General features: G+C 37.4%; 1 protein-coding gene across 12 annotated transcripts in view; it reads left to right on the top strand.

Annotated features, from left to right (window-relative positions):
• LOC106875847 (coiled-coil domain-containing protein AGAP005037) overlaps positions 1 to 27,932 on the top strand; it is an 877,187-nt gene that overhangs the window by 712,818 nt on the left and 136,437 nt on the right. For all 12 annotated transcript variants that reach the window (XM_052970540.1, XM_052970539.1, XM_052970538.1 and 9 more), the window contains 3 exons: positions 8,135 to 8,265; positions 10,798 to 10,873; positions 15,224 to 15,307. In XM_052970540.1, the coding sequence (XP_052826500.1) occupies positions 8,135 to 8,265; positions 10,798 to 10,873; positions 15,224 to 15,307 (291 nt within the window). The remainder of the gene's footprint in view (positions 1 to 8,134; positions 8,266 to 10,797; positions 10,874 to 15,223; positions 15,308 to 27,932) is intronic.

The raw sequence follows: 27,932 nt of genomic DNA, 5'->3' as shown, positions 1-27,932 counted from the left end.
CACACACACACATCTATTTCATATACAAATTCATACATTTTTCACTTTCTCCTCTCTTTCACTTTAAAAAAAATTAGCGAACAAAACAGCTGATCAGATGACAGTTCGTTGACAACTTTGAGAGTTATAACAAAACATGGCTGCTGCTGTTTATTATCTATCTACCAAATAAACTATGTTTTTCACTCAACAACTCTTTTTCACAACTAAAAAAACTTCGGTAACTACGTTGAGTTCCACAATTTTGAGGTCATTTTCGGACAGTATTTCAATTTGCTTCTAATGTTTCACTTTCGTCTGATGTTTCACGCATGCGTAGAAATCTACTCAGACAAACATTTATGAAAATGTACACATAAATATTGTATTAAAATAAGCCACAAAAAAAAATTGCCTTAAAAGACATCCATTTCGCTATATGTTATGAGAAAATTCAATCTCTCTCTCTCTCTCTCTCTCTCTCTCACACAAAAAAAAATGTATGCATATGTATTTATGGGCGAAGGTAAAGAATACACATACCCGGTGTTTAGGGTTAGGGTTATGCCAAAAACGGGTGGTGTACATATTCTTTACCTCTGCCTGATGCTTACACATACATGCAAAAAATTCATACATCACAACACACACCTTCACTCATTCACTCACTCTCTCTCTCTCACACACACGTCCATTTCATATACACATACATCTTTCACTTTCTCCTCTCTTTTACTTTATCCTCTCACTTCAAAGTAAATGTCGCCTTTTCTCTTTATCCTCTCTTTCAATTTCTGCTCTCTTCAAAGCATAAATAAATTAAAAGAATTTTACGGAAATTAATGAACAATCATATGATTCCATATATGCTGAGTTAACAACTTTGTTTCTTCAAACGAAGGAAAATAACTTCCTTTGACACATACACACACTCTAGGTAAAACCTCTGTGCAAATTATGTTATTTCTTGCAGTGTGCATGCGCAAATTTAAAGCTCAAATCCAATTAAAATTATCTTTTTCTATTGTGTAATTTGTGTTTGTGATGAGCGTATTTAAAAACCTTTGATATAAAAACCTTTGATCGTTGATATAAACTTAAAAGAAAGTTTTCCCAGAAATCCTGTCCTTTACCTCTTCTTTCTAGCATGTCCAAGTTGACATTTCTGCTCCCTTGCCTTATTTTTTTCCTAAATTTCTTCTGATTCTTATGTTTGCGATACAAGGCATTAGGATTTCACCCACAAAACACGTTCTCAATATTTTAATTTTTTCCCTCTCCACACCAAATTCATTTTTTACTTTTTTCAAATATTTTTTCTTGGTAATCCATGGAGAAAAAACAGAGAGTACGAATCTTTAAGAATTTTACCCATCACCTCACCACTTTCAAAAAGCTACACACTCCCAATGTTTCACTTTTAGCTTTCTGAAAAGCAGGGAAGTTTCTTCAGAAATAATGTAATTTACCTGTTGTTTCTAGCAAGTCGGGTTTTCTGACAGTGGTCTGGTATTTTTTAAGTTTGCTACTTCAGTAGAATTCTAAGCATGTGGGAAACATCAGACAAAAGTGAAAGCAAGTAGGTGATGGGTGAACGAGGTGGGGGAAGGGGCATTGAGTGTTTCTTCAAGAAAAATTGAAGTATAAAAAATATATGTATTTCCCAGATTCGTAATTTCTGTATTTTCCTACGTAGATAACAAAAACAAAGAAAAAACTTGTGCAAATACAAAGCAAAAGCTAAACATATAATGATGATGATGATGATGATGATGATGAAAGTTGAGCCATTGGTGACTAAAACAGCAGCCCCACAGAGTGTGTTTTGTGAGGAGGGTGCTTTTTCTTGCTATTTCATTACCCTGCAGAATGAAAAAGAAGATGAACTCTGAAGTGTCAACAGCCATCCTAATAGTATTTCTTTACTAGTAGTACTGCTGATGAAGTCATTACCACTTAGGACAGCAGTAATAACAAATGAATATCCCAAGAACAAAACAGCAGAGAACATCTTGATGGGGATAAATCTCCCACTGTGGGAAGAGGGTATCTTTAGCTATGGCTGGCAACCCACTAGAAATGGTTTCTCAATAAAAACAACTGGTGGTTGTAACTTATGAATGCAGTATCCAACAAAAATCATCACAACTGTGTTCGTGAGACCTGAACCCCAAGTGAAGGTCTTTGCATGGCAAGTGTTCTACTGCACAGCTGGGTGAGCCTGGCCATTATCCAAATACTGCTACAAAGGTTAGGAGAATATGAACTCAAGGCAACAATAAAACTGTAATGGAATGCTATTACAGACGTGAGCACACCAAAATAGAGTACAGGAAAAGAATGCACAAAAAAATAGACAGAGAAACACATTCCCTACCGTAAAACACAGACTTCTAGACAAAAAAAAATCTCATTGTGAAAAGATAGTGGCTATCCCAGTTGGGACTGGAGGAGATTTCCACAATAGTGAAAGAGTTTTAACATGACTATGCTGAGTACAAAGAAAAGGAAACAGAAGAACAGGGATTATTAGAAGGACCAATAGATCCCCACAAAAGAAACAGCTGCCTGGTTGAAGACAAATTTTACTTCATGGAAAGGAAGATTGTTACAGAGAAGGGAAGGAGTTTACAACACCTGAATGAAGCACAAAATTGTGAAAGGAAAAGGCTTCCTGCTCTGAGAGAAATCAAAAGAGGAAAACTAAGTGAAAAAGCTATTAACAAAAATCTACAGTGAAAACATAACAGATCTGAACAACCTTATAGGCTACACAGCTTCTTCTGTCGTGCAAATTCTAAGCCAAAGGAAAAAGTCCCATGGTGGAAACAAAAGCTTGAGAACCAAATTGAACAGCTCAAGAGAGATCTTGGATGGATATGTTCAACCATAAAAAAAACAGAGAGTGAAGGAAAGACAGTAGCAACTGCAAATGAAGTGCAACATGAGACTTGAAAGACTGCAAGTAGTTAAAGTAGAACTAAAACAAAAAAATCAAAGCGCTATTAGGTAAAAAAGACAAATACCAACAGAGAACAAATCAGTACCAGCAGAATAGACTTTTGAAGAACAACAAAAGAAAATTCTGACAATGAAGAGGAGCATCAAGAAAATCATATGCCCAGTGCTGAAGCAGCAGAAATCAGGAGCAAAGAAGTCCAGCATAATATAAAATCAGGCTAGCTGTGGAATTTTAAAAGAGAAATGGAAGATGGAGTGGCACAAGAAAATATAACAATTACAGATTAGAAAATAAAAGAGATGATCAAGAAAATACCAAACTAGAAAGCCCCTGGACCAGATGGTGTTCAGGGATTCTGATTCAAAAATCTCTCATGTATGCAGTTATATATGACCATTTTTTACTGCATAGAAAATAGAATGCCAACATGGATGACAAAAGAAGGAGAAAGAAAAGAAAGGTGAAGTAATAATTATAGACCTATTACTTGTTTACAATTACTCTGAAAGTTATTAACTGGCCTCATAGCAGATGAAGTATATAATTTTCTGGAGAAGGGGAATTTATTGCCAGAGGAACAAAAATGGTGTAGAAAGAAATCAAGGGGGACTGCTAGTCTGCTTTTCAATAAATAAATTTCAAAGATGTATAACTCTCCATTCTTCATTATTATGTCTTGATAATATACTCTGTATTCAACATGAAATCTAAAAGAGACTTTAATTCATGCCTGCCTATGAGTTTACTAAAACCAACATGAAAATAAATCACCTTCTTTATATGTATGACTTCAAGCTATATACAAAATAAAAAAAGATAAGAAAGACCATAACTGTCGCAGAATAATTAAGGATACAAATATCTAGGAGTGCTACAAAATGATAGAATAATGGAAGTAGAAGTGAGACAGAAAATCACTAAAGAGTACATGGGGAGAATTAGGAAGATGCTCAAAACAAAATTAAATGGAGGGAATATCATTAAAGCAATAAATATAAGGGCTATGCCAATACTGAGATACTCCCTTTCTGAAATAGACCAAGGCTGAGTTACAGAACTAGAAAACTGCTCATGATGAACAATACCATCCTAAAAGTAAACTGACAGACTCTACCTACTAAGAAAAGAAAGTGGCTGAGCATTACTGAACACAGAAGATACTATAAGTATTGCAATATTGGGACTGAAAAATTATGTTGTGCAGAGTAAAGAGAGGATATATTGGCAACTAGAGATGCCCCAAACCTACTGAAACAATAGGAGAATTTAAGGAGAGAAAGAGCAACAGAACAAACAAGTAGAAAGAAACAGAATTACGTAGCCAGTTCATATAACAAACCAAGAAAGTTGGAAGTAAAGAATCTTGGCTCTGGCTGACAGACAGGAGTCTGAAATGAGAGGCTGAAATGCTAATTATAGCTACTCAAGAACAAGCTATTAGAATAAACCTGATTAAGGCAAAGATCAACAAAAGATCTGCAGGAAAGGAGACAATCATCTTTTGAGTGAGTGCAGTAAGCTAGCACAAAAAAGTATAAGTACAAGTATGACTGTGTAGGCAAAAGAGTGCATTGGGATGTTAGCTGAGTGTGTGGCTTCAGAATAACAGAAAAGTGCAATGAACATGAACCAGAGGCTGTGATAGAGAATGAGAATTACAGGATTTTATGGGACTTTCCTCATAAAGAATGACCATATTATTGAAGCAAAAAGACCAGATATAATTACAGAGTACAAAATAAAAGAAACAGTATAAGATCATAGACTTTGCAATTCTCTATGGTAACAGAGTTGATACCAAAGAAATTGAAAAAATTGAGAAATATCAGGATCTGGCCAGAGCTGAAGTGACTGAAGAAGACTAAGACAGCAGTTATTCTGATGGTAATTGGTGCACTTTGCACAACATCCAAAATGCTACACAAGAGGCTGTCAATCTACGGAAAGTACCATCCTATATTCTGTAAGAATCCTAAAAAAAATTCTTGAGATTTGAGAAGGCTTGTCACCTCAAGATAAAATTCCTGATAATTAAATTAACATGCACTAGCTTAATAATAATAATAACAACAACACTGAATTCTTACTTATTAGGCCATGAATGTTTTGGTAGAGAACATCATCATCATTTCATGTCCATCATCCATGCTGGTGTGCATTGGACAGTTTGACAGGATCCAGTGGGCTGGAGGATCACATCTTGCTCCAATGTCTCAGCTTTGGCATGGTTTGTATGGCTGGGTAACCTTCCTAATATCAACCACTTTACAGAGTGTACTGCTTTTTTTTTTCATGGCACCAGTACTAGTAAGGTTGCCATATAACTCTTAAGACTAAAGAGCTTCTTTGACTGAGCAGGATTACAGTAGAAAGGGAGGTGGATTTATGTAGGGTGTTGAGAAATCAAAAGTATAACAGTATGGATTCGAACTAGTTTGCAGTTGTAGAGTAGGTGTATGGTTATCCCTAAATTAATGTATATATTTTATTCATCCATGATGAATGAAAAGCAGAGTCAATCCTTGTGGGATTTGAACTCAGAAAGTAAAGAAGCATAGCTAAATACTGGTTTCAAATTTTGGCACAAGGCCAGCAATTTAGGGGGATGGGTAAGTCAATTACATCAACCCAAGTGCTCAACTGGTACTTATTTTATCAGCCCCGAAAGTCAACCTCAGCAGAATTTGAACTTAGAACATAAAGACAGAAGAAATGAGAATTGAAATTTGACTAATTCACTGAGAATTTCTAATTTATGGTAGATTTTACCCTATAATAATAATTATTATTTCTATTTAAGCACAATGCCAGCAAATTTGAGACTGGACTGTTACTTGTTTATATCAACTTTGGTATGTACTTGACTGGTACTTATCTCATTGATCCTAGCAAGATAAAAGGCAAAATTAACCTTGGCAGAATTTGAATTCAAAATGTAAAGAACTGAAAGAATTACCACAAGCATTTTGTCCAACATCCTATGAATATGCTAATCTACTGTCTTTAAAATAACCCTTTGTACTATAGGCACAAAGCCTGAAATTTGGGGGGAAGGAAAAATTGATCACATTGACCCCAGTACTTGACTAGTACTTAATTTATTGACCCCAAAAGGCTGAAAGGCAAAGTCAGCCTTGACAGAATTTGAACTCAGCACTGCCTTTACAATAATAGTAATAGTAGTAGTAGTAGTAGTAGTAGTAGTAATAATAATAATAATAATAATAACAACAACAACAACAACAACAACAACAACAACAACAACAACAACAACAACAACAACAACAACAACAACAACAGCAGCAGCAACAATAATAATAACAATAATGGTTTCAAATTTTGCCACAAGGGCAGCAATTTTGGGGGAGGGGATGAGTTGATTACATTGACCCCAGTGTTAAACTGGTACTTATTTTATCGACCCTGAAAGGATGAAAGATAAAGTCAACCTCTGTGAAATTTGCACTCAGCACTACCTTTATAATAATAATAATGATGATGATGATGATGATGATGATGATGGTGGTGGTGGTGGTGGTGGTGGTGGTGGTTGTGCCTCAGCAAGGCCACAGCTCGTGAGTTAAAACAAATCAAATCAATGATGATGATGATAATGACGATGATGATGATGATGATGATGATGATAATTTCTGACACAAGCACAAACTGACTGCAGTACTTGACTGGTACTTTATTTTATTAGCCATGGAAAAATGAAGGGTAAAGTTGCCTTCAGCAGGATTTAACTCAAAATAACCAGAACAAATCTGAATGACACTTTTGTCCAACACTCTAAAGATTCTGTCAATCCACCACGCTCAATAATAGCAATAATAATTCTTTCAAATTTTGGGCTCAAGGCAAGCAGTTTTGAAGGGAGGGAAAGACAATTACATTTGAATTTAAGACATAGCAAACTGGAAGAAATAACACAAGGTATTTTTCTGACTCTCTAATGATTCTGTCTGAAGTAAAACTTATTGAAGAAATCCAAATTTTTTACTAGTATTTAATTTTTTAACCTCAAGGAAATAACCAACAAAGTTGAACCAGAAAAATTCAAACACATAACCAAGTAAACAATATGAAATATTTCATACATCACTTTAATGTCTTCACCATTTTAAAACCTCTTTTTCTTAATTTGTTTCTATCATTTTAACATCACTTAAATTGTTGAAATTTAGGTTAAATCACGATAATCATTATATATGATATAAACATGTTAGAAATGAACTTTTTCCTGTGCAGAAGCTTAATAGCATAGTAAAATTAACACATCTATTTCAAGCTTATGTAAAATCTTAGATAGTCTGAAGACTCATCTATATTTTATTGTTTCTTTTTTTGCATAATTCTTTAGCATACTTATGTACAAGCCAGTCATACCACAGGCCTAACCATACCCATGACACAATTCCAGTTATAAATAGTATATTTTATCAGCGTGATAAACTAAGAACACTTTCATTTTTTATTTTGTTTACAGTTTATCTGGTGCTAATGCATGTAAATGTGTGTGTGTGTGTGTGTACGTGTGTATGTGTGCATGTGTATTTACTAAGTGTTACAGACTGTTGTACTTTATATCCTCTGAGTAATTACTTTATGACACTCTTCCAAATAAAGTCAGTTTCTGATTTTTTTTTTTTTTTGCTTGGTAGATTTTGTATAACCTAAATCTCTGCCAGGTGAGGAGATGCCTTTTACTTGTGTTGGTTACATTGTTCAATGTCCTTATAGCAGGAGAGTATCTCACTGCTTCATGTCGTATATAGGTTTCACAACCGAGTGCAAGATGAGTTATCACACTGATATAGTTCATGCCTAACATGGGTCTCATATGCTAATCAGGGTTAGAGAATCACAAGCAAACAGCATGTAGAAATTTATTTTAAGTTATCTACAACCTTTTCTTGAGTGATTGTTGAGGATTGGTATGCTGGTCATTGATAACCCTAATTTATTTAGATTGAATCTTCACTCTCATTTCAAAATCATAGTTTGTTTATTATAATCTATTAATATATATACCATTATAATCATCATGATATAGTCCAATACCTCAATATATTCTGTAATCTACCACAAGTAACTATAGTATTTAAAATAGTCTCTGAAATGTTTCTCTAAATGTTTTAAACTTACTAATGTCATTGTTATTTTTCATTTCTTCCTCCTCCAAAATTCTAGTAAACTCGAAGATTCTGTTGAAGAAGTACGCACTGATGTAATCTCAAAGCACTGTCGTGTAAACTCAACTGACGTTGAAAAGATGGCACTAACTCTAAGTCAACTATCAAAAGCTATTGCAGAGCAAAAAAGTAAGTGATTTCTTTTTCTTTATAAGAATATAAATGCAGATTGTTATGAATGTATATTATGTGTATTTTTTAATGGAAAGTGTATACATTCTAGTATATACATGGTTGAGCCAACTGTTTTTTCATATTTCAAATTTTAATAGTTCAAACAAATTACATACAAAAGGCATTTACTCATCAAAATATATGCCATCATATTCTATTGTCTGTTGTTATCATTGTACCAGAAGTCAATTCCATGCTTATAACATTTGGCTGGTTTAGAAGCAGCAAAATCCTCCCTACACCCATTTTCAACCCCATCTACATTGTCGAGTCTCCATCTGTGCAGGAAATAAGCCTTAGCTTAGAAAAGGTAATATTCTGATGGTGCATGGTCTGGACTTTAGGCAGGGTGAGGCAGCACTTCCACCCATTCAAGTTTGCAATTGGTCACATTGATAGTGTGTGTTGAAGCATTGTCAAGCTATAGAAGTGCATGTCTTTGATTGATCAATGCCAGGTAGTAAGCTTTCAAAATATCATGTACTCACTGCAGTTGTTGAGTATAAAGTTTAACATTCACAGTATCACTATCTGGGACAAGCTCAGCATGCAACACCCCATCGAAATTCCACCAAACATCCAACATGACCTGTTCAAAGCACCCTTGTTTAACTACAAGTTTTGAAGCTGGCTGGAATGAAGCCACTGATTTCTCCTATTAAGGTTATGAAAATAGTTCCATTTTTCAACCCCAGTTACAATTTGACACCAAAAACAGCTGGTAAGTCTTCAGTTGTGTGCAAATGTTCACACACTATTGAGCCTGGCCATTGGTCATGAGGATTTTTTCAACAGTATCTGTTTACAAGACCGAGCTTATGGCAGTGTCAATTGATGGGGCTTTATTGACCAAGTTCTGCCAACCATATACGGATGCTTGTGCTTTGCTGTTGTTCAACCATTTCAAACAAAGGAGGTCTCCCTGACCTTGGTTTGTTTTTGAGGTTGGTATCACTTTCTTGAAACATCTGAATGAATTTTTGGGCCACATGTTCATCGACAGTATTTGTGCCTTCTACATCGTTAATTTCTTTTGCTACAATCCTTGTACTCAATCCTCTTTTCCTCAAGTAGTGCAAAATGGCTCTAATTGCAATTTCTTTACCACTCATTATCAAAGATGTGAAATAAGGAATAAACAATTAACATTTATGTTAAATATAAAAATAAAGAATAAACAATTCAGCAACGATTATATCAAATTAATGATGAAAATACAAGTTACCAAAAATCATCTGTAAAAACTTTGCCAACAGAACATTAGCACCCTTGATCACACCCATATATCTCTATACCTCAATTTGAGAAAGCTGAAAAGGCCTAAAGTCCTCTCACTCTCTCTCTCTCTCTCTGTCTCTCTCTGTCTGTCTCTCTGTCTGTCTGTTTCTCTCTCTGTCTCTCTCTCTCTCTGTCTCTCTCTCTCTCTCTCTCTCTCTCTCTCTCTCTCTTACCTGACTTTTCTTTTGTTTCGTTATGCCCATGAGAAGTTTCATGGGGATTGCGTATGTATGAACCTCAGCTGCAGTAGGATATTTTTTACTCTGACTCTGACTCTGATCAGAAAGCTAAAGGTATGCAGTCACTCTACCAATGTGAATATCCATATTAGTAGATAGAAAGAAGTATTTTATATCAATCTGTGAAGTATTATTAGGTTACCAGTTCAAAGATTTTGTTAAAAAGCACTTTGAGCATTTTAATACCATAAATCTAGCACTAAGATGGACTGTAAAATTGTTTAGAGCTGAGGAATAATCTGCAATTAGTTATATTTATTGATATCAGGAGATTTACTGTTGATCATATTTTTGTTCTTCAAGCAGCATGAGATGCTTCTTCATTCAGCTGAATAACAAAAAGTTTGAAAGCTGAGTCAATGTAGAAAAGTTCCAACTAGATGAAATCTTCAGATGGTTTAAATTCACAAGTCTCTGATATCCAAGTGACTAAAAAGTGCCAGCAGAAAGGTACTTAGAAGTAATGACCTGGATTCAGTTCTTAAATGGGAACAGCCAAAACATTTGTCTCAGTGGGGCTTCTTGTCTGGAGACCTTCCGCTGTTCAGTTCCCTTGAGTTTTTACCACTAGTTATATCCATCTGAAACCACTTGCACTTTGAAATCCTGAATATCAGACGATCTTAAAGAGTGAAACCATATTCATTGCTGCTAAAGAAAATTTATACTTCAAATTGTTTTATTTTCAGTCTTCTGTGTGATGTTTTGTTCACTGTTCTTATCATTCTTGTGAAGCCTCAGTTATTTCTACTGAAGCTCTATAGTTCAGCAGTATGCAATAAAATACACAATACTGATCAAGTGGTGTTTTAGCGATAGCCATCCTGTATTGTTTATCTTCATACTGTAACCATAATTTATAAAATGACAAATGTGATTTACATTTTTTGTAGATGGTTTTTCTACTATATTAAGCAGATGAAGCAACTATGTTGAAGCTAATGTTAACTCTTGTCTTTTGTGTTAATAGCCCAGTTTCCACAGCTGCAGGACAAAATGAAAAAGATTATGTCTGAAGAAATGGATATAATTATCCAAGAAGAGAAGTAAGTACAATAACTTGTTACTAAGGTAAATATTGATAGTTGTGGCTGAAACATGGCTGCATGGTAAGAAGCTTGCTTCCCAACCACATAGTCCTGGGTTCAGTCCCACTACATGGCATCTCGGGCAAATGTCTTCTACTATAGCCTCAGGCTGACCAAAGTGAGTGGTTTTGGTAGACAGAAACTGACAGAAGCCAGCGAGCTGGCAGAATCGCTAGCGCGCTGGGCGAAATGCTTAGTGGTATTTCATCTGCCGTTACGTTCTGAGTTCAAATTCCGCCGAGGTCGACTTTGCCTTTCATCCTTTCGGGTTCGATAAATTAAGTACCAGTTACGCACTGGGGTCAATGTAATCGACTTTGGCTGTCCTTGTTTGTCTCCTCTATGTTTAGCCCCTTGTGGGAAATAAAGAAATAAGTAACTGACAGAAGCCCATCGTATATATGTCTACGTGCGTGTCTTTGTGTCTATGTTTGCTCAAACCACTGTTTGACAACTGGTGCTGGTGTATTTATGTACCCATAATTTAGTGGTTCAGCAAAAGAGATTGATAGAATAAGTACTAGGCTTAAAAGATATAAGCCCTGAAGTCAATTTGTTTGACTAAAAACCTTCAAGGTGGTGGCCCAGCATAGTAACAGTCAAATGACAGAAACAAATAAAATATATAATCAAGGTGTATGTACAACGATGTAGAAACATTTTCCACTTCAGCATTCTGCTGCAATTTCTCATTACTTGAAACAGAGTTATCTAGCTGGTAAGCTGCTATAATAAATTATTTTAGCCAACATTATGGCTGTTTGATAAACTGGGATTAGTTCCTATTATGGAATCTCTAGAGAAAATTATTGGCTACTGATGAGTAAAACCAAGGATTAGTTCCCATTTTATGATGGAGGGCTCCATTTTATTTAACCTAACAAGCCCCTTCAGAGAGATGGCCCTGCTCGATATGTAAGAAGGGTGTTGGTAGAAATTCCGTATGTTGTACCCAATGCAAGCTTTGGACACATAAGAGATGTAGTGGTATCACAGGAAATAGTCTTTGCATGTGAAAATGTGCAGGTACAATAAGCACTAAAAAATACCCAGAGCATAGACTTCCTCAAATGCTTGGGGCTGGGATGGGGTCCTTAGAAGTAGTAGACAGTTTTTGTTACATAGGTGCCTAAGTTAGCAGTGGATGACGATGTTCTGAAAGCATAGTTGCTAGAATAAGTACTGGCTGGGCAAAGTTCAGAGAGTTCCTACCATTGTTGGTAACTAAGAGCCTCTCCCTCAGAGTGAAAGGCAGATTGTATGACACCTGCCTATGTATGGCTATGACTACAGAGGATTTGCAAAGGCTTGAAAGAGATGAAGCCAGCATGAGTAATATCAGTGTGCACATACAACAGAGTGTAAATTATTTAAGAGGAAGACTAAGTATAAGAGGCATCAGATGTTGTGTGCATGTAATGCATATAGATGAGGACAGCTGCTTTAAAAAGTGCCAATTTCTAATTATAGAGGGAGCCTGTGGAAGGAGTAGACCCAGGAAGATGTGGGATGAAGTGGTGAGAAAGGATCTCAGATGCTGAGCTTCACTGAGATGATGACAAAGGACCAGCATTTGTGGTGATTCACTGTACTTGAGAAGACATGCCAAGCTAAATAAAATTACAGGCATGTCTTTTATGGCAATGCCCTCATTCCCACTCTCAGCTAAGAAGTCTTTGTCTTGAAGTGCCAGTGCCATGTAAAATGCATGCATGCCAGTACTACATAAATGCACTCAGGCTGGTGGCATGTAAAAACACTTAGCATACTCTATAAAGCGGTTAGTGTTAAGAAGGGCATCCAGCTGTATAAACCATGCCAAACAGACAATTGGAGCTGGCCAGCTCCTGTCAAACCATCCAACCCTTGCCAGCATGGAAAATGGATGTGACGTAAATGATGATGATGATACACACATGCATGCGCGCGCGCACACACACACACAAATACACATGATAACTGTAGCCTTAATTGTCATACAAATATCTGAAAAATATTCAAATTTGCGTCATTAATGAAAATGTTGATTAGAAACATCGTTATACAAAAATACTGTAATCCTCAACAGACATATAGGTATATGCATGAATATTCAAAAGTATTTTTTATGTATTTTAGTGGACTCTTTCTATACTCTAAACTTAGATTTCCGAATATTATTTTCTGAGAGCCTGTTAAGTCAAGGACTTTAGACTTATTAACCAAGTGTGCTTGAAATAATACTGTGTGAGCTTATGTTTCTCAAACTCTATGATGTTCTGTTGTATTCTTCAATCAGATCTTCAGCTTCATATATTCACATTAGTTACATTTGCTAGTTTAGTAAAGTGTTCAGCTGAAAGTTCTGACTAAGGAAGGGAATTTCAACAGTTATTTTATAGTTTGTGGTGCTACACATTGTGTTCCTGTCCACTGATACCACTTTTGGCTCAGGTTGTCAATCAATTAAGGAATTTCTATTTTGCCCAGCTTACATCTGCACCAAGTGATAGCTTATTATCATTTCTATAGCTCTTGTGGATTGTTGATGCCATCTTCCCACAAATCTGATCACATAGAAATGAAATCTTACAATTAAGCTACAAATAATACCAGATCACAAAAAGCTTCTTACCTGTCTCTTCAATTTTCCAAGCCATTCCCACCTGCATCTCTATGTCTTCTGTGTTATTAAATTCCATAATAATTATCATTTTTCTTGAATACATCTTCTCTGTCTGGTTTTTTCTGAAAACACACACACACACACACACACACACACACACACACACACACACACACACACACACACACACACACACACACACACACACACACACACATGCATGAACATACATTCACTTACTTCATTCCCTGCTCAAACCTCATGTACTCATGCATACATTCTCACACAAACTCTCTCACACATACGTAGACTTACACAGGGATTGATTATGACCTGTTAAACATTCAAATACCCACACATACATTCATATATTTGCAATTCACTCACACACAATTTTTCTGCAATGTTTCTCACACACATGCATACAAAGATACAACTTACAACTATGCTTAACAGCAATACACATCAGCTTCCCACCCTCTATTTTCCTTGCTCTTTTCTGTTAGAAATCCTTTATTCCACTTACTCCCTGTCCACCATTACACATTCATACACTCATAATAATGTCACTTCTGGTCATTACTTTTTTTTTGTACTTTTTTTCTTCCTGGGCCACTCCTATGTATGTTTGTTACAATGAAAGTTAAGGTACATGTATAGCTGAGTGGTTGAGAAGTTCACTTCCCAACCATGTGCCTTTAGATTTGGCCTTACTGCATGACATCTTGGGTAAATGTTTCTTCTGTTATAGCCTGAAGCTGACCTAAGCCTTGTCAGTGGATTTCATAGATGGAAACTGAAAGAAAACTATCATGTGCATGTGAGCATGTGTGTGTGTGTGCATGCACGTGTGTATGTGTGTGTGTGTGTACGTGTGTTTGTTTGTTTGTTTACATCTGCAGTCACTTGTTGGCAGTTTCTCACCTGCCAACAAACTACCCCATCACTTTGTGTCCTCAAAGCTAAGTGGAATAAAGGGTTAGCATCAAGAAGCATCCAGTTGTAAAACAATTCTTCAAATAGCATATTTATGCCATGCAAGCATGGGAAAAGGGACATAAGATGAATGAGTGAACAAATGAATTAATTATTGCAAATGATCAGTTATGATTCTTTTTGAAAGAGGTATCAGCATTGTCTGTATTTATGCACCTTAATAGCATCTCAATATCTAACAACTTCAATAAAAGCATTTTTTAATAATTTTCACAACACTAGCTGGCTGACTTCTTCTTTGTAGTATCTATTTAAAGCTAGGTTAACAAAACCATTGAAAGTTTATAAAGTATAGGAACAATATAAGTGATAAGAAATGAATTAGTAACTCTTCAGATGGAAAATGATTTCCTAAAATGATTTCCAACCAATAGCTACTCTCAACTTAAGAATATTATGAGTAAAAGAAAGATTAAGTTAATAATATATGTGAACTATTGGTTTATGGGTCATAAGTTCTATATACTGCAGATATTTTGTCAGACCTCTGGATAAAAGACATTTCATTCAACTTTACTCAATTCACTTGTCTAGAGAGATATCTCTCACCAATATATAATACCATGAAACAGGGGCTAAGCAATGGCATTCTTGTGACTCTAGAAGCTGTAACAAACATGTACCATTGCCAATAACACATTCATCTTTCTTTTCTTTCAAACTTATTATTAATTATATCCCTTTCCTTCGTTTCTTTTCATTTTCAGATTTCTCAAAGATCAGCCTGAACGACTGGAGTCAGCTTTGCGACGTTGCAAGAAGCTAACAGGCACACTGTTCACTCTGAAAAGGTACACCTACATTCACGTAGACCCCTTATCTGTCCATATAGTGTTCCCTAGTATATAAGTGCAATAGATTTTGCAGATGTTACCTACCCCAGCATTAAATACCTTGCAAACTACTCAACTCAGTTTATGCACTTCTATCTGCAAAACATTCCTCATGCAACACAAAAGTAAAATATATTTCCATTGCTGTTGTTGGTACTAGTACTACTAATTTTACCTCTACCAACAATGTAGTTATTTTTGTTGTTGTGGCAGTCCTTGAAGATTTACTCTGTTGTTTTTGTTCAATATTTTGCTGTCTTATTCAGATCTCAGCAGAGTTAATATTGCTCTTTATACATGTAGAATTAATAAAATAAGTATCATTGATATATATTCTGGAGTTGCTTCAATCGACTTACTTAACAAAAAGAGTATGATGCTTAGTGAAAAGAAATTATAATTGTTAATAGTGGGTTTTTTTTAGTATAGATTACAGTTGTTGCTATTGTAAAAATTTCTATTGTTGTTGTAGTGATAGTGCTAGTGATGATTGTAATGAAAGTAATTGCAGCAGCTATATTATTATTATTATTATTATTATTATTATTATTATTATTCAGAAAATATAGGTAATGGCTGTAGTAAGGGTAAAAGAAAGCAGTTGTTTACCTTTTGATATAGGAATAATACAAATGAAATTTTTTAAAAATATATAAACATTTGAGGTAAGATTAAGTTCTCTGGTTGAAGATTTGTTTGAAAGAACAATTACCTTGATAAATTACCTAGTTTATGTTGTTGAAATTTGTCCAAGTATATTTACATTAGTTCTGCACATTTGTAGATCGGTATTACTTAGTATCATCCCTTTGCTTGAAGATATGTATTATATATAATTTTTGGAGTTTCTAAAGAGTACTTCTTTTATTTTAATGTCTTCTGTGATGTGTTCTTCAGTATAACTGCTAGTGAGTGGATCACTTCTGTTGTGTTGTATGTAATAATCCATGGCACATTGAACAATATTGTCTATATTAGTCTTTACATTTCACTAAATTTCACCAACATTGCTGATAACTTGTAAATTATTTGAAATAAATTTCTTGCAAAGCTGGTGAAACTACATTGTATTACTGATAAAATCATACAACTATTGTTTTTCAATAGTTTATAACTTACTTGCACTCTGTTAGTTACAGTGGTTATAGAGCTTCTAGTATTGCTTTACAACAGCATACAGAATTACTAAGCCATTTATTTTATCAGTTACAAAAACTTTTTAATGCCAACACAGTATTATATAACTGTGTAGTGTTGTCTTCATTAGCTCCTTGAATGCCAATGTTATTGTTCTCAGTAATTAATAGAGAATCAATATTGTTATTAAATTACATTTTAGAAAACAAATGTTGTTAAACCACTGTACTATTACACTGTTATACTAATATAGTCCAACACTTGATAGAACATCTATCTTGTGTTGTATTCAATATTACAGTTGAAGCTAAGGCTAGCAGCATTTCATCCACCTTTATGTTCTGAGTTCAAATTCCAAGGATGGTTGTCTTTGCCTTTCATTCTTTCAGAGTTGATAAAATAAGTACAAGTTAAGCATTGGGGTTTATATAATTGACTTTCCCCTCCCACCAAACTAACTGGCCTTGTGCCAAAATTTGAAATCAGTACTCAAGTTGAAACTATTGTTTAAGATACTAATGCTATTATTAGTAACACCTCCAGAAATGGAGTAGTCAAAAACATGTAGTTAAGTAGTTATGATGTTACATATATAAGCTCTTATCACATCTTCACTTCATGTATAACAAACATTTGCTTGATCCAAAAGTAAAATGGCTTTCAAAGTTGAGTATATTGAGTATGTAGCACTATCTTTATCATGCTTAGTTTGAAGCATTAAATTAGATAAGTTCTATATAAAAAAATATCTAATAACAAATTTGATTTGGTTAACTATATCTCTGTACTTAGTAATAACATTTCAAAACAAGTTTTAGTTCATCAAGTGAGAGTCGCAGAATTACTGAAAACAAGTCTGTCATTAAGTGTCAACATCTAGTAAAGAAATAGATCTTCAACATATCTTTTTGATGAGGAGTATTCAGTTGTTCAGTCAACTGAACTACCTACTCATTGAATATGCATGTAAGGGGCTGAATATTCTACAGAGACATGTACTCTTTACATAATTCTAGGGTAGAATCAGTGTGACACAATATATCACAAATTCAGACCTTCTGTCTAACTAACTTCATTCACAAGGCTTGGCTCATCCTGAGACTATGGTAAAAGCAGACTTGTTAACCATGCAGGCATGCCATATCACTAATATCCTGGGAAATAATTTGCAAATAGCAACTCCTGTTCCTACTTTTGTTTTAATATTTAGCATCAGCATGCCTGTAGAAGAGAGTTGTTTCCACAAAAGTTGTCTAATGCAAATTTACAGCATGGAACATACTACATCTGAAAACATGCATTTTGGAAAAAGAAAGAAATTATCCATTTGCTGCTGTTTAGGATGATTTTTATCTTCCTCAGATATGTACAGCTTAGGATTTTTTTTAAATTATTATAGGTAAGTTAGTTCACACACATGTAACAGTCACCTTCCTTATCTTCTCTGATTATATTTAGTCCTTACTGAGTTAGCAGGGCTTAATATTAGTCTCTCTCTTACATATCACAAGGCTTCAGATTTATCAAGGGAGGAAAATGAGATTGTATAATGTTTTCGCTTTTGTCAACAATTTTATTAATAAAACAGCCTCTTCTGAGTCATGTGATGAACTCCCCTAGACAAGATCCACCCAATCAATATATAATATTCACTTTGATTGTTGTATATCTGTTACAGTTGCTTTCAAATATTTTCTAAATATTCTATTTCATCAGATGATTTTCATCTGATGATTAGAAGCAAGAAACTCAGAGTAAAGATTATTGGAGTTTTCAGCTTTCAATAAAATCACACATATGCACATGTGTATATATGTATGGGGTTGCAGGTATGGTCGAGCAGTTAAGAAGTTTGCTTGGTAATCATTTGGCCTTTTGTTATATTTTACTGCATAATGTTTTGTTTAAGTGTCATTTACTATAGGTGTATGCTGATACAGCTTGAAAATTGAATTAAAGGTGCATAGATTTACTTACACATTATTTCAATGTGGATACTGAAATTGATTAAACAAGTGGTGTGTGTGTGCAAGTGTGTATGAATGTGTGTGTGTGTGTGTGTGTATGTGTGTGTATATCACATATTGTGTTGAACAAGACATAGAGTACTTATATTTTGTACCATACAATATTTATGATGAAGTAAATTCTAAAATATAAAGGCAAATATTTCTAATATAAAGTTATTGTGATTAATGACTTCCACAGCAATTTCAACATGCATCAACTTGGAGACATGCATCTAATTTTTATTTGGTGCTCATCTTATAATTCCTTTTATACATTCTCTGTAGTAAAAACTAAGAAAAACTTTTATGTATGAATTTGGTTATCCCCAAAATAATTTGACAGAGTTTCAAAATAATCAACCAACTAACACCACCCTAAAAATTTTTTGGGGAAAGAGGACAACTATTTCAGATTTCCATGCTTTAAACATTGGAGTGAGGTCTGCAAAAATTGTCTTTTGAAATTTCAGGGGGTTTTTTATCACTGCTCTTCCATTTTAGAGTGCACAACCATTTTCATTTTTGCCCATGTCTCAAGATTTTTTTCTGATTTACATATTTTAAACATTGAGATAATGATTCTGGAAAAGAATACTTTCAAAATTTCAATTTTTCATTTTTCTGCTGTAGCTTTTTCATTTTTGAATTTTTTTTTCTGAATTCTGTTTTTAACATAGGAAATTAGATTTTATGAAAAAATTTCAAAATTACTATCTCGTTTTTTTATGTTTTTTACTGTGCGCATCTCACTTGCATACAAGAAAATCAAATTTTGATGTAACAGTGCTCATCATCATCATCATCATCATTTAACATTCATGCTCCATGCTGGCATGAGTTGGATGGTTTGACTGGATCCAATGTGTTCAAGGATTACATAGTGCTCTGATGTCTGTTTTTGCATGGTTTCTATGGTTGGATGCCCTTCTAACACCAAACACATGTCATCATGGACTGGATGCTTTTTTTATTTTGAAACTCTGGGGTGATTATTTTGAAGCTCTGTCAAATTATTTTGAGGGTAACCAAATTCATACATTATTGAGGTCACCATGCAGATTACACCACTACAAACCCCAGCAGGTGGAGAGCTTCATGCTAGGGAACAAGGGGATTGAACAAGTGTGGAGTAGCAATGCAGGTTGTTGAAGGGTATTTGCATGGCTACTCACATCTAGTAGGCGAAGGGTATGGAAACAGAAAATGAACAGTAGGATTAGCAAGAGATAGATAATGGTGATGAAGTGCCTAGGTAGTTGCACAAGGTACAAGGTGAGCTAAAGAATCAATTTGCAAAAATGTGTGGGAAGGAAAATAGGTAGGGTTCAAAATGGGTAGAGTTCAAAGATAGATGAGCAAAGAGCTATGAGTTATGGGAGTAGAGAGTGGTTGCGGTGAGCAGCAGGAGCAGTAAAGATGATACAGTTGTCAGTGTGGAGGACAAGAGAGAAGGATGACATAGTTGGATAGTCTACAGGAGGTGGGGGGAAAACGAGGCAGGTCTAATACATGGGAGGAAGGGGTTGAGTTCCTGTAACATGGGTGGTGAGCACAATACATAGCACTTCCAGAAGTACTATGTATTGTCAGTTTCGCTGATGAGAGAAAGTCTTTTTTGAGAACATCATGTCACCAGACATCCTGGTTCCTTGTCATCTCTTCCACCAAGATCAAGATCCTGAGGTCAGCCTTAACCACTTCATCCCATGTTATGGGTCTCTCTCTTCCACTAGTTCTGACCACATTTAGCAATTGGTACTTCATTATTATATTGAAGGAAAGAAATAAATGTGAGATGGTCAGATGGAAGTGTTGTGAGACTGGAAAAAGCAAAAAGTGCAAGAGCAACAAACAGTATAGGATTCATCATAAACAAAGAATATGCTTCGAAAATCATTTCCTGCCAATTGTCTTCTTCACAGATTGAAGTGCTAGATGTTTATCTCTCAGGAAATGCCACCCTAAAGATCATTCTGACCTATGCTCCCAAAAATACTAGCAAAGACGATTGAAATGGAAGAGCTGTACTAAAAACTTGAGGAAGTGCCAGCTCACAAATCCATTTATGTTGTAGTGATGAGAGATTTCAACACAAAGGTTGAAAAAAGACAACAGAGAGAGAAATATGTTGGGAAGTTTGGATCAGAAGTGAGAAATGAAAGATGAGTATGTTTGGTTACCATGGCAGAGGCAAGAAGACTTTACATTAGGTACAGCCTCTTCAGGAAGCAACCTGGAAGGAGATAGACTTGGTGGCTCCAAATGCTTGGTGTGTGTGTGTGTGTGTGTGTGTGTGTGTGTGTGTCTTGAATTATATGTTTTAAGGAAAGAATACTGTGGAAAATAATATATCACAGTTCACCATTACTGTATTATTTATTCCCACCATGCACATTTATATTCTCTTTCTTTCCTTGTTATTTCTTTTACCTTCCTGGTTGTAGCTATTTCAATCTCTACTTTTGTTTTCCCCTTCTCTCTCTCACTTATACTTCCTTTCAATTTCTTTCCTCCCTCTCCCTCCCTCTCTCTTTCTCTGTCTTTCTCTCTTACACTGCCTGTCACTTCAACCTCTCTCTCTCTCCTCTTCTTCTCTTTGTATCTCTTACTTTGTGTTTTGAATATTAATTAGCACATGTCATCAACATGAGATGGACTCTCTGGACATTAAAAGCAATTAGATGTGCTAATTATAATTATATATATATATATATATATATATATATATATATTCAAATATGAATTAGGAGCAGCTCGAGGGATATAAACAATATTGAACACATATACACAAGGTATGCGTTTTGCTAGTTTGTGGGTAGGCTGCACTTACAGGAATAAGACAATATATTCTCGTCAACGCACCTGGTGTTAAAACACCTGGAAGTTATAGACAAGTGAGATAACTTGCATCAGATCATATTCAGGTGTGATAGACGTTTCGTCCTTTTTTGTGACTTGTCAATACTGCATACTCAAACGAGGCCTGATGCAAGCTAAATTGCTGTCAATGACTATATGCAAAATAGTGTAAGAACCAACGTTTCATACCGTGGAAAAAAATTCAAATATAAATTAGAAGCAGCTGGAGGGTTATAAACAATATCGAACACACATGCACAAGGTATATGTTTTGCTAGTTCATGGGTAGGCTGCACCTACAGGCGATTTAGCTTGCATTGGACCTCATTCAGGTATGCAGTATTGACACGTTACAAGCATGACAAAACATCAATGTCTATTGCTCCTGAATGAGATCTGATGTGAGTTGTATCACTTGTCTATGACTTCGAGGTGTTTCTACACCAGGCACGTTCATGCCTACAAGCATAGCCTACCCACAAACTTGCAAAACACATACCTTGTGTGTATTCAATATTGTTTATACATACATACATACATACATACATACATACATACATACACACAAAAATAATTGATTCTCAAACTCAGAATAATGCTAACAGAATAGCACGAACAGGATAAAACATCCATGTTATTGCAGAAAAATTTGCCAGCAGCAAGGTTAACTAGGAAAATAGGTTTTCTGTGTGGAAGTTGCACAGGTACAATAAACACTAAAAATGTACAGAAAATAGACTCTATCAAATGCCAGTGGGATAAACTAGAGGTATTTGATAGCTTCCATTATCTAGGTGACCAAGTCAGTAGCGGAGGTGGATGCTCCAAGAGCATAGATGCAAGAATAAGAATAGGCTGGGAAAGTTCAGAGAGCTCTTACCTCTGTTGGCAAGAAAGGGCCCTCCCTCAGAGTGAAAAGCAGATTGTATGATGCCTGTATATGAACAGCTGTGCTACACAGCAGTGATACAGGGGCTGTGACCAGCAAGAACATGTGTAGTCTTGAAAGAAATGAAGCTAGCATGCTTCATTAGATATGCAATGTCAGTGTACATGTACAACAGAGTGCAAACATCTTGAGAGAAAAGTTAGACATAAGAGGCATCAGATGTGGTGTGCAAGAGAGGCGACTGTGCTGATATGGTCATGTGATGCATATGGACGAGGACAGCTGTGTAAAGAAGTGCTGATCTCTAGCTGTGGGAAGAACCTGTGGAAGAGGGAGACCCAGGAAGACATAGGACAAGGTGGTGAAGCATGATCTTCGAATGTTGGGCCTCACAGAAGCAATGACTAGTGACCAAGATCTTTGGCAATATGCTATATTTGAGAAGACCTGTCAAGCTAAGTGAAACCATTGTCGTGGCCAATGCCAGTGTCATGTTACTGGCATGTAAAGCGCACCTTTCAAGCATTGGGCCTCACGGAGGCAGAGTACCTGATGCTAGTGTCTTGTAAAAAGTACCTATCATGTGTTGGGCCTCACGGAGGCAGTGTGGCTGATGCCAGTGTTGCATAACTGGCACCAGTTATGTACCTTTCGAGCATTGGGCCTCACAGAAGTAACTGGCACATAAAAAGCACCTGGCGAGTGTGGGGCCTCACGGAGGCAATGTGGTCAATACCAATGTTGCGTAACTGGCATGTAAAAAGCACATTTTGAGCATTGAGCTTCATGGAGACATTGACAAATGACCAAGACCCTTGACAATATGCCTTGCTTGAGAAGAAGACCCATAAAGCCAAGTGAAGTTGTCGTCATGACAGATACTGGTGTCACACAACTGGCACTCGTGCTGGTGGCACATAGAAGCTTCTACTACACTCTTGGAGTGGTTGGTGTTAGGAAGGACATCCAGCCATAGGAACCATGCCAAATCAGACTGGAGTCTGGTGCAGCCCTTCAGCTTACCAGCCCTGGTCAAACCATCCAGCCCATGCCAGTATGGACAATGGACATTAAAAGATAATGATGATGATGATGATGATGATACACACACACACTCACACACATGAGATTAATAAATAACAAGTGAACTGGAAATTATGTAGTGAATTTTATTAGCTTACAGATATAGTGCACCCATAACTGAGTGTGTTTGTGTACCACCTTTTAATTTCCTCAAAGCTTCTAAAATTTTATTTGGGAAAGCCTTAATAAATTTTAAAGTACATGTGGGGATGAGCTGGAAGAAGAGGGTCATGACGTGAATGGTCAAGGGGCTGACCGGAAGAGGAAGCGCAAGAGGGGAAGTGGGGGCAGAGGGGCAAGCATCAGCCTTTTTTGCCCCGTCAGAGGTGTTGTGAACAGACGTTAGTGAATTCACTCTCAGCTTTGGTTATATAGCAGCTGCTTATACTGGGTGACAGGAGTAGGGCAGGACCATCGGAGAGATTACTGCTAGACAGGCATCGACAAGAGGAAGGTAGGTGAACCTCTTTTTATTTTCCCATGCACGACAAGCTATTTCGGCAGTCATATACAGATGTTGTTGTCCCCTACTACATGATGGCAGTGAAGATAAGGATCGGCAATGATGTCATCAGACCTTTCTATGGCAAAGGAGACATAGTAATTTGGATATGAAAGGTCGAAGTTGTGGTCAGGCTACATAGCATCGACGATGTAGCAAACCTCATAGTGCTGTATTTGGAGGGGAATGCACTAGCACTCTACCCCAAAATGAATGAAGAACAATTGAGTGTAGCAAAGATCAAGCAGTGCTTGAGAGAGGCTTACACAGAGGGAGAGTACACTGCTTTTGCTAAGCTGGAAATGGTCAGGTGGACAGAGGAACAGGTTGACAAATATACTGCAGATGTACAGAAGCTGGCTATGCTGTTTGGTTTTATCAGAGAGAGGCTGGAAAAGGCAGCATGACTGGCTTTTGTGAATGGCTTTCCTGACAATGTGTCAGTGCAGCTACAACAATTGCCTGGCAGCAAAAAAATGGTGACGAGTGAGCTCATCGTTTAAGCCCGTGTGTTGAGACAAAACACCAAGCAGAAGGCAGTAATGGTAGTGGTTGCAGAAGCCCGCAACATTGCGTGATGGCTGGTGAAAGACAAAAAGAAACCTGCCGTGGAACGACAGCAGCCATTCACAGGCTGGTGTTTTAAGTGCCAGGGACCACACATGGCTAGGGACTGTGCAGAGCCCAAACCCGTTTGCTACTGGTGCAAACAAACTGGGCATATCGCCCGAAATTGTGGTTAGGGAAAAGACCGCAGTGAAGTTGCTGCCTCTCAAACTTCCCTCATGAATGAGTAAAGGTGCTTGTGCAGCCACTGCCAGTAGTTGAGGCCGTGGTCAGGGGAAAGATATTAAAGGCCCTCATGGATACGAGCTGCATGACATCTCTCATGGCCCTGAAGGTGATAAAGAAATGGAAGGGGATGAGTGGTGTTTGGGTGGTCGACAGCAGTGAAATTGAATACAAGGGTAGTGGCAACATGGAGATAGTGGTGCAAGACACAACACTAAGGCTGCAGACAATCATGATTGACCACATAGTAGATGGGATTGATGTGGTAATGGGAATGGATGCAATCAACCACCTTGGAGGTGTCAGTGTTGGACTAGACATGATTTTGTTTGGTGGCATGGGGGTGCCATGCACTGTGAGTCAGGAATGTGAGAGGGAGCAAAGCTCCGTGAGGATCTGCACTGCCTACACAACTAAAGACAAGGATTTTCAGGTGGCATTCGATGGTCAGCAGTGGACAATAAAGTGGTGCTGGAAAGAGGAGCCCCAGAGGCTGAAAAACAGGGTGAGCTGCTACCAGCATACCCTGAAAGGACATGCCAGGAGTGAGTTTGAAGAAGGGGTAGATAGGTGGATTAAGGAGGGTGTCCTTATCCCATGGAAGGAGGAGGTGGTGAGCAGAGTGCTACTGCTAATGGCAGTGAAGCAGCCAACAAAGGCAAAGTCAGACCTGTGCTGGACTTTCAGGAAATGAATGGCTAGGTATCATGCCACCCAGATGGTGAGGCGATTGATGTCTGTGGTGAGATGCTGCATGTATGGAGACAGTCAACTAAGGCAGCAATGATTGTCAACTTGAAGTCAACATATTTGCAGCTCCATGTGAGTGACAAACTGTGGTAGTATCAAACTGGTGTGATACAAGGGTCAGACATATTGTCTGACAAGGCTGGGTTTCGGGCTGAATTCTGTGCCAAAGATCATGGCGACAGTACTCAAATCTATCCTGGGAAAGGTGAATAGGATAAGAAGGGTCATCAATTCCTATATAGATGACATTTTTGTGGACAAGACTGTAGTGCCTGCCACAGAGGTTGTGAGACATTTGAAGAAATTTGGGCTGATTTCAAAACTACTGGAACCAATGGCTGGAAGAGCTGCCTTGGGGCTGAAGCTTCAAAGAGACAGAACAGGCATGTTGGTGTTTTGGAAGGGGAGAGTTCCCAGATTTGGGTATGAATGTCAGTAGGAGAGAACTGTTCTTGATGTGCGGGAAATTTGTAGGTCACTACCCTAATATGGGGTGGCTGCATACAGCATGCAGTTACATAAGAGACGAACAGAAGGGGAGAACTGGGGTGACAGTGGTGATGATGCAAGAAATTCTGGAGAGGACGAGAGCAGAAGACCCAGTCTGAGGGAACTGGTGTGTGCCCAAATCGGATAATGGGACCGTATGGTGTGATACTAACAGCATTGTGATAGGAGTTGTGTTGGAAATTGAAGATGCCAAAGAGGAGGACGTGGCCTGGCTTCGAAAAGCAGACGATTACTACCACATCAATGTCACTGAGTTGGATGCAGTACTGAAGGGAGTGGATTTGGCCTTGAAATGGGGGCTGCACTCCATCAAAATCCAGATGGATTAAGCCACCGTGCTTGGCTAGATAGGATTGGTGATCACCAATGAGAAGAGAGTTCGAGCCAAAGGGGCTGTGGAAATGTTAGCAAAGTGCCACCTAGGGGTTCTAGGAGAGCTAGTTGCCAAGTTTGGCCAGAAGCTGAATGTGATTTTTGTGCCTTCAGAGAGAAACAAGGCAGACATTCTAACCAGGGTGAAAAAGGCCTGGTTAGAGGAACCAGAACAATCAAAGCAAGGGGTAGCTGGGGTGTGTCGGTTAAATGACTCCAAACTAAGGAGACTGCATGTCATGCATCATATGGGCATGAATAGAACCCTGTATCTCTCCAGGAAGAGTGATTTCAATGTTACTAGATGGAGCATCCAAAAGGTGGTCGGAAACTGTGATAGGTGTCAATCCATCGATTCTGCTCCAAGTGTGCATGAGCAGGGAAATATTTCAGTAGAGTACAACTAGAGATGACTGGCAGTGGATGTGACGCACTACTGGCAGGGAACATATCTCTCAATGGTCAACTGTGGGCTGGGCCAGATGACCATTTGGAGGGAATTGAAAGCAGGCTCTGTAGACGAGATTGCATATATTCTAAACGAGGTATTCTTAGAGCAGGGCCCTGTGAATGAATTGCTGATAGACAACAGCACAGCGTTTCATTCAGAGGTGCTGAAAGAGATGCTTGACAGGTGGAAAGTGCACTGCTTTTTCAGAGCAGCATACAGGCCAAGTGGAAATGGGACCATGGTGAGACATCATCGAACAATCAAGGCCATGGTGGAGAGTGGACACATTTTGCCGCTGGAAGCAGTATTCTGGTACAACATGTTGCCCCGATCGGGACAGGCCAAAGAGTCCGTGCTACATAGAGTGATATTCAAATATTAATGGCAGCATCCGAGTAAACCATTGGAATGCTCTGTGGAAGAGAGAGGGCTCATCTTCATGGAGGTGGGAGATGAAGTTTGGATCAAGTCGCTGCACAACTCAGTGGAACAGAGGAATAGTGATGGCTGTCGATTCCAAGAACAACATTTCTGTGAATGGAATGCCACATCACATCTTAGATGTTCATAGGATTGTCGCTTCATTGGATGATGATTGTGGAGAAGAGGAAGAGAAAAAGGTTCCCAGCTTAAGAAGATCTCAACATTCAAGGCACCCACCCAGGTGGATGGTAGATTTCAACTTGGAGTGAAGTGAGGTGATTTTTGAGATCAGCGGGGCATGTGGAGATGAGCTGGAAGAAGAAGGTCATGATGCGAATGGTCAAAGAGCTGAGTGGAAGAGGAAGCGTGAGAGGGGAAGTGAGGGCAGAGGGGTGAGCATCGGCCTCTTTTGCCCTGTCGGAGGTGTCATGGATGGACGTTGGTGAATTCGCTCCCAGGTTTGGTTATATAGCAGCTGCTTATGCTGGGTGACAGGGGTAGGGCAGAACCATTGGAGAGATTACTGCTAAACAGGAGTCAACGAGAAGAAGGTAGGTGAACCTCTTTTCATTTTCCCACACATGACAGTACATAAGAAATTGTGTACAGAGTTTGAAGGATAAAAGCCACTCTCAGAAATATGTATGGATTTAGATAATTTTGTGTGTATATATACATAAATATATATATATGTATGTACAAAGGCATGTGATAAACCCCTGTATAAAAAAAAGCTATATGTGTTTATGTATGTATGTTTGTGTGTGTATATATATATATATATATATATATATATATATATATAT

This window comes from Octopus bimaculoides, chromosome 9 (genome assembly GCF_001194135.2).
Source record: "Octopus bimaculoides isolate UCB-OBI-ISO-001 chromosome 9, ASM119413v2, whole genome shotgun sequence".
NCBI lineage: Eukaryota > Metazoa > Mollusca > Cephalopoda > Octopoda > Octopodidae > Octopus > Octopus bimaculoides.
The sequence above is the reverse complement of the archived record's forward strand: the minus strand, read 5'-3'. Positions and strand labels throughout refer to the sequence as shown.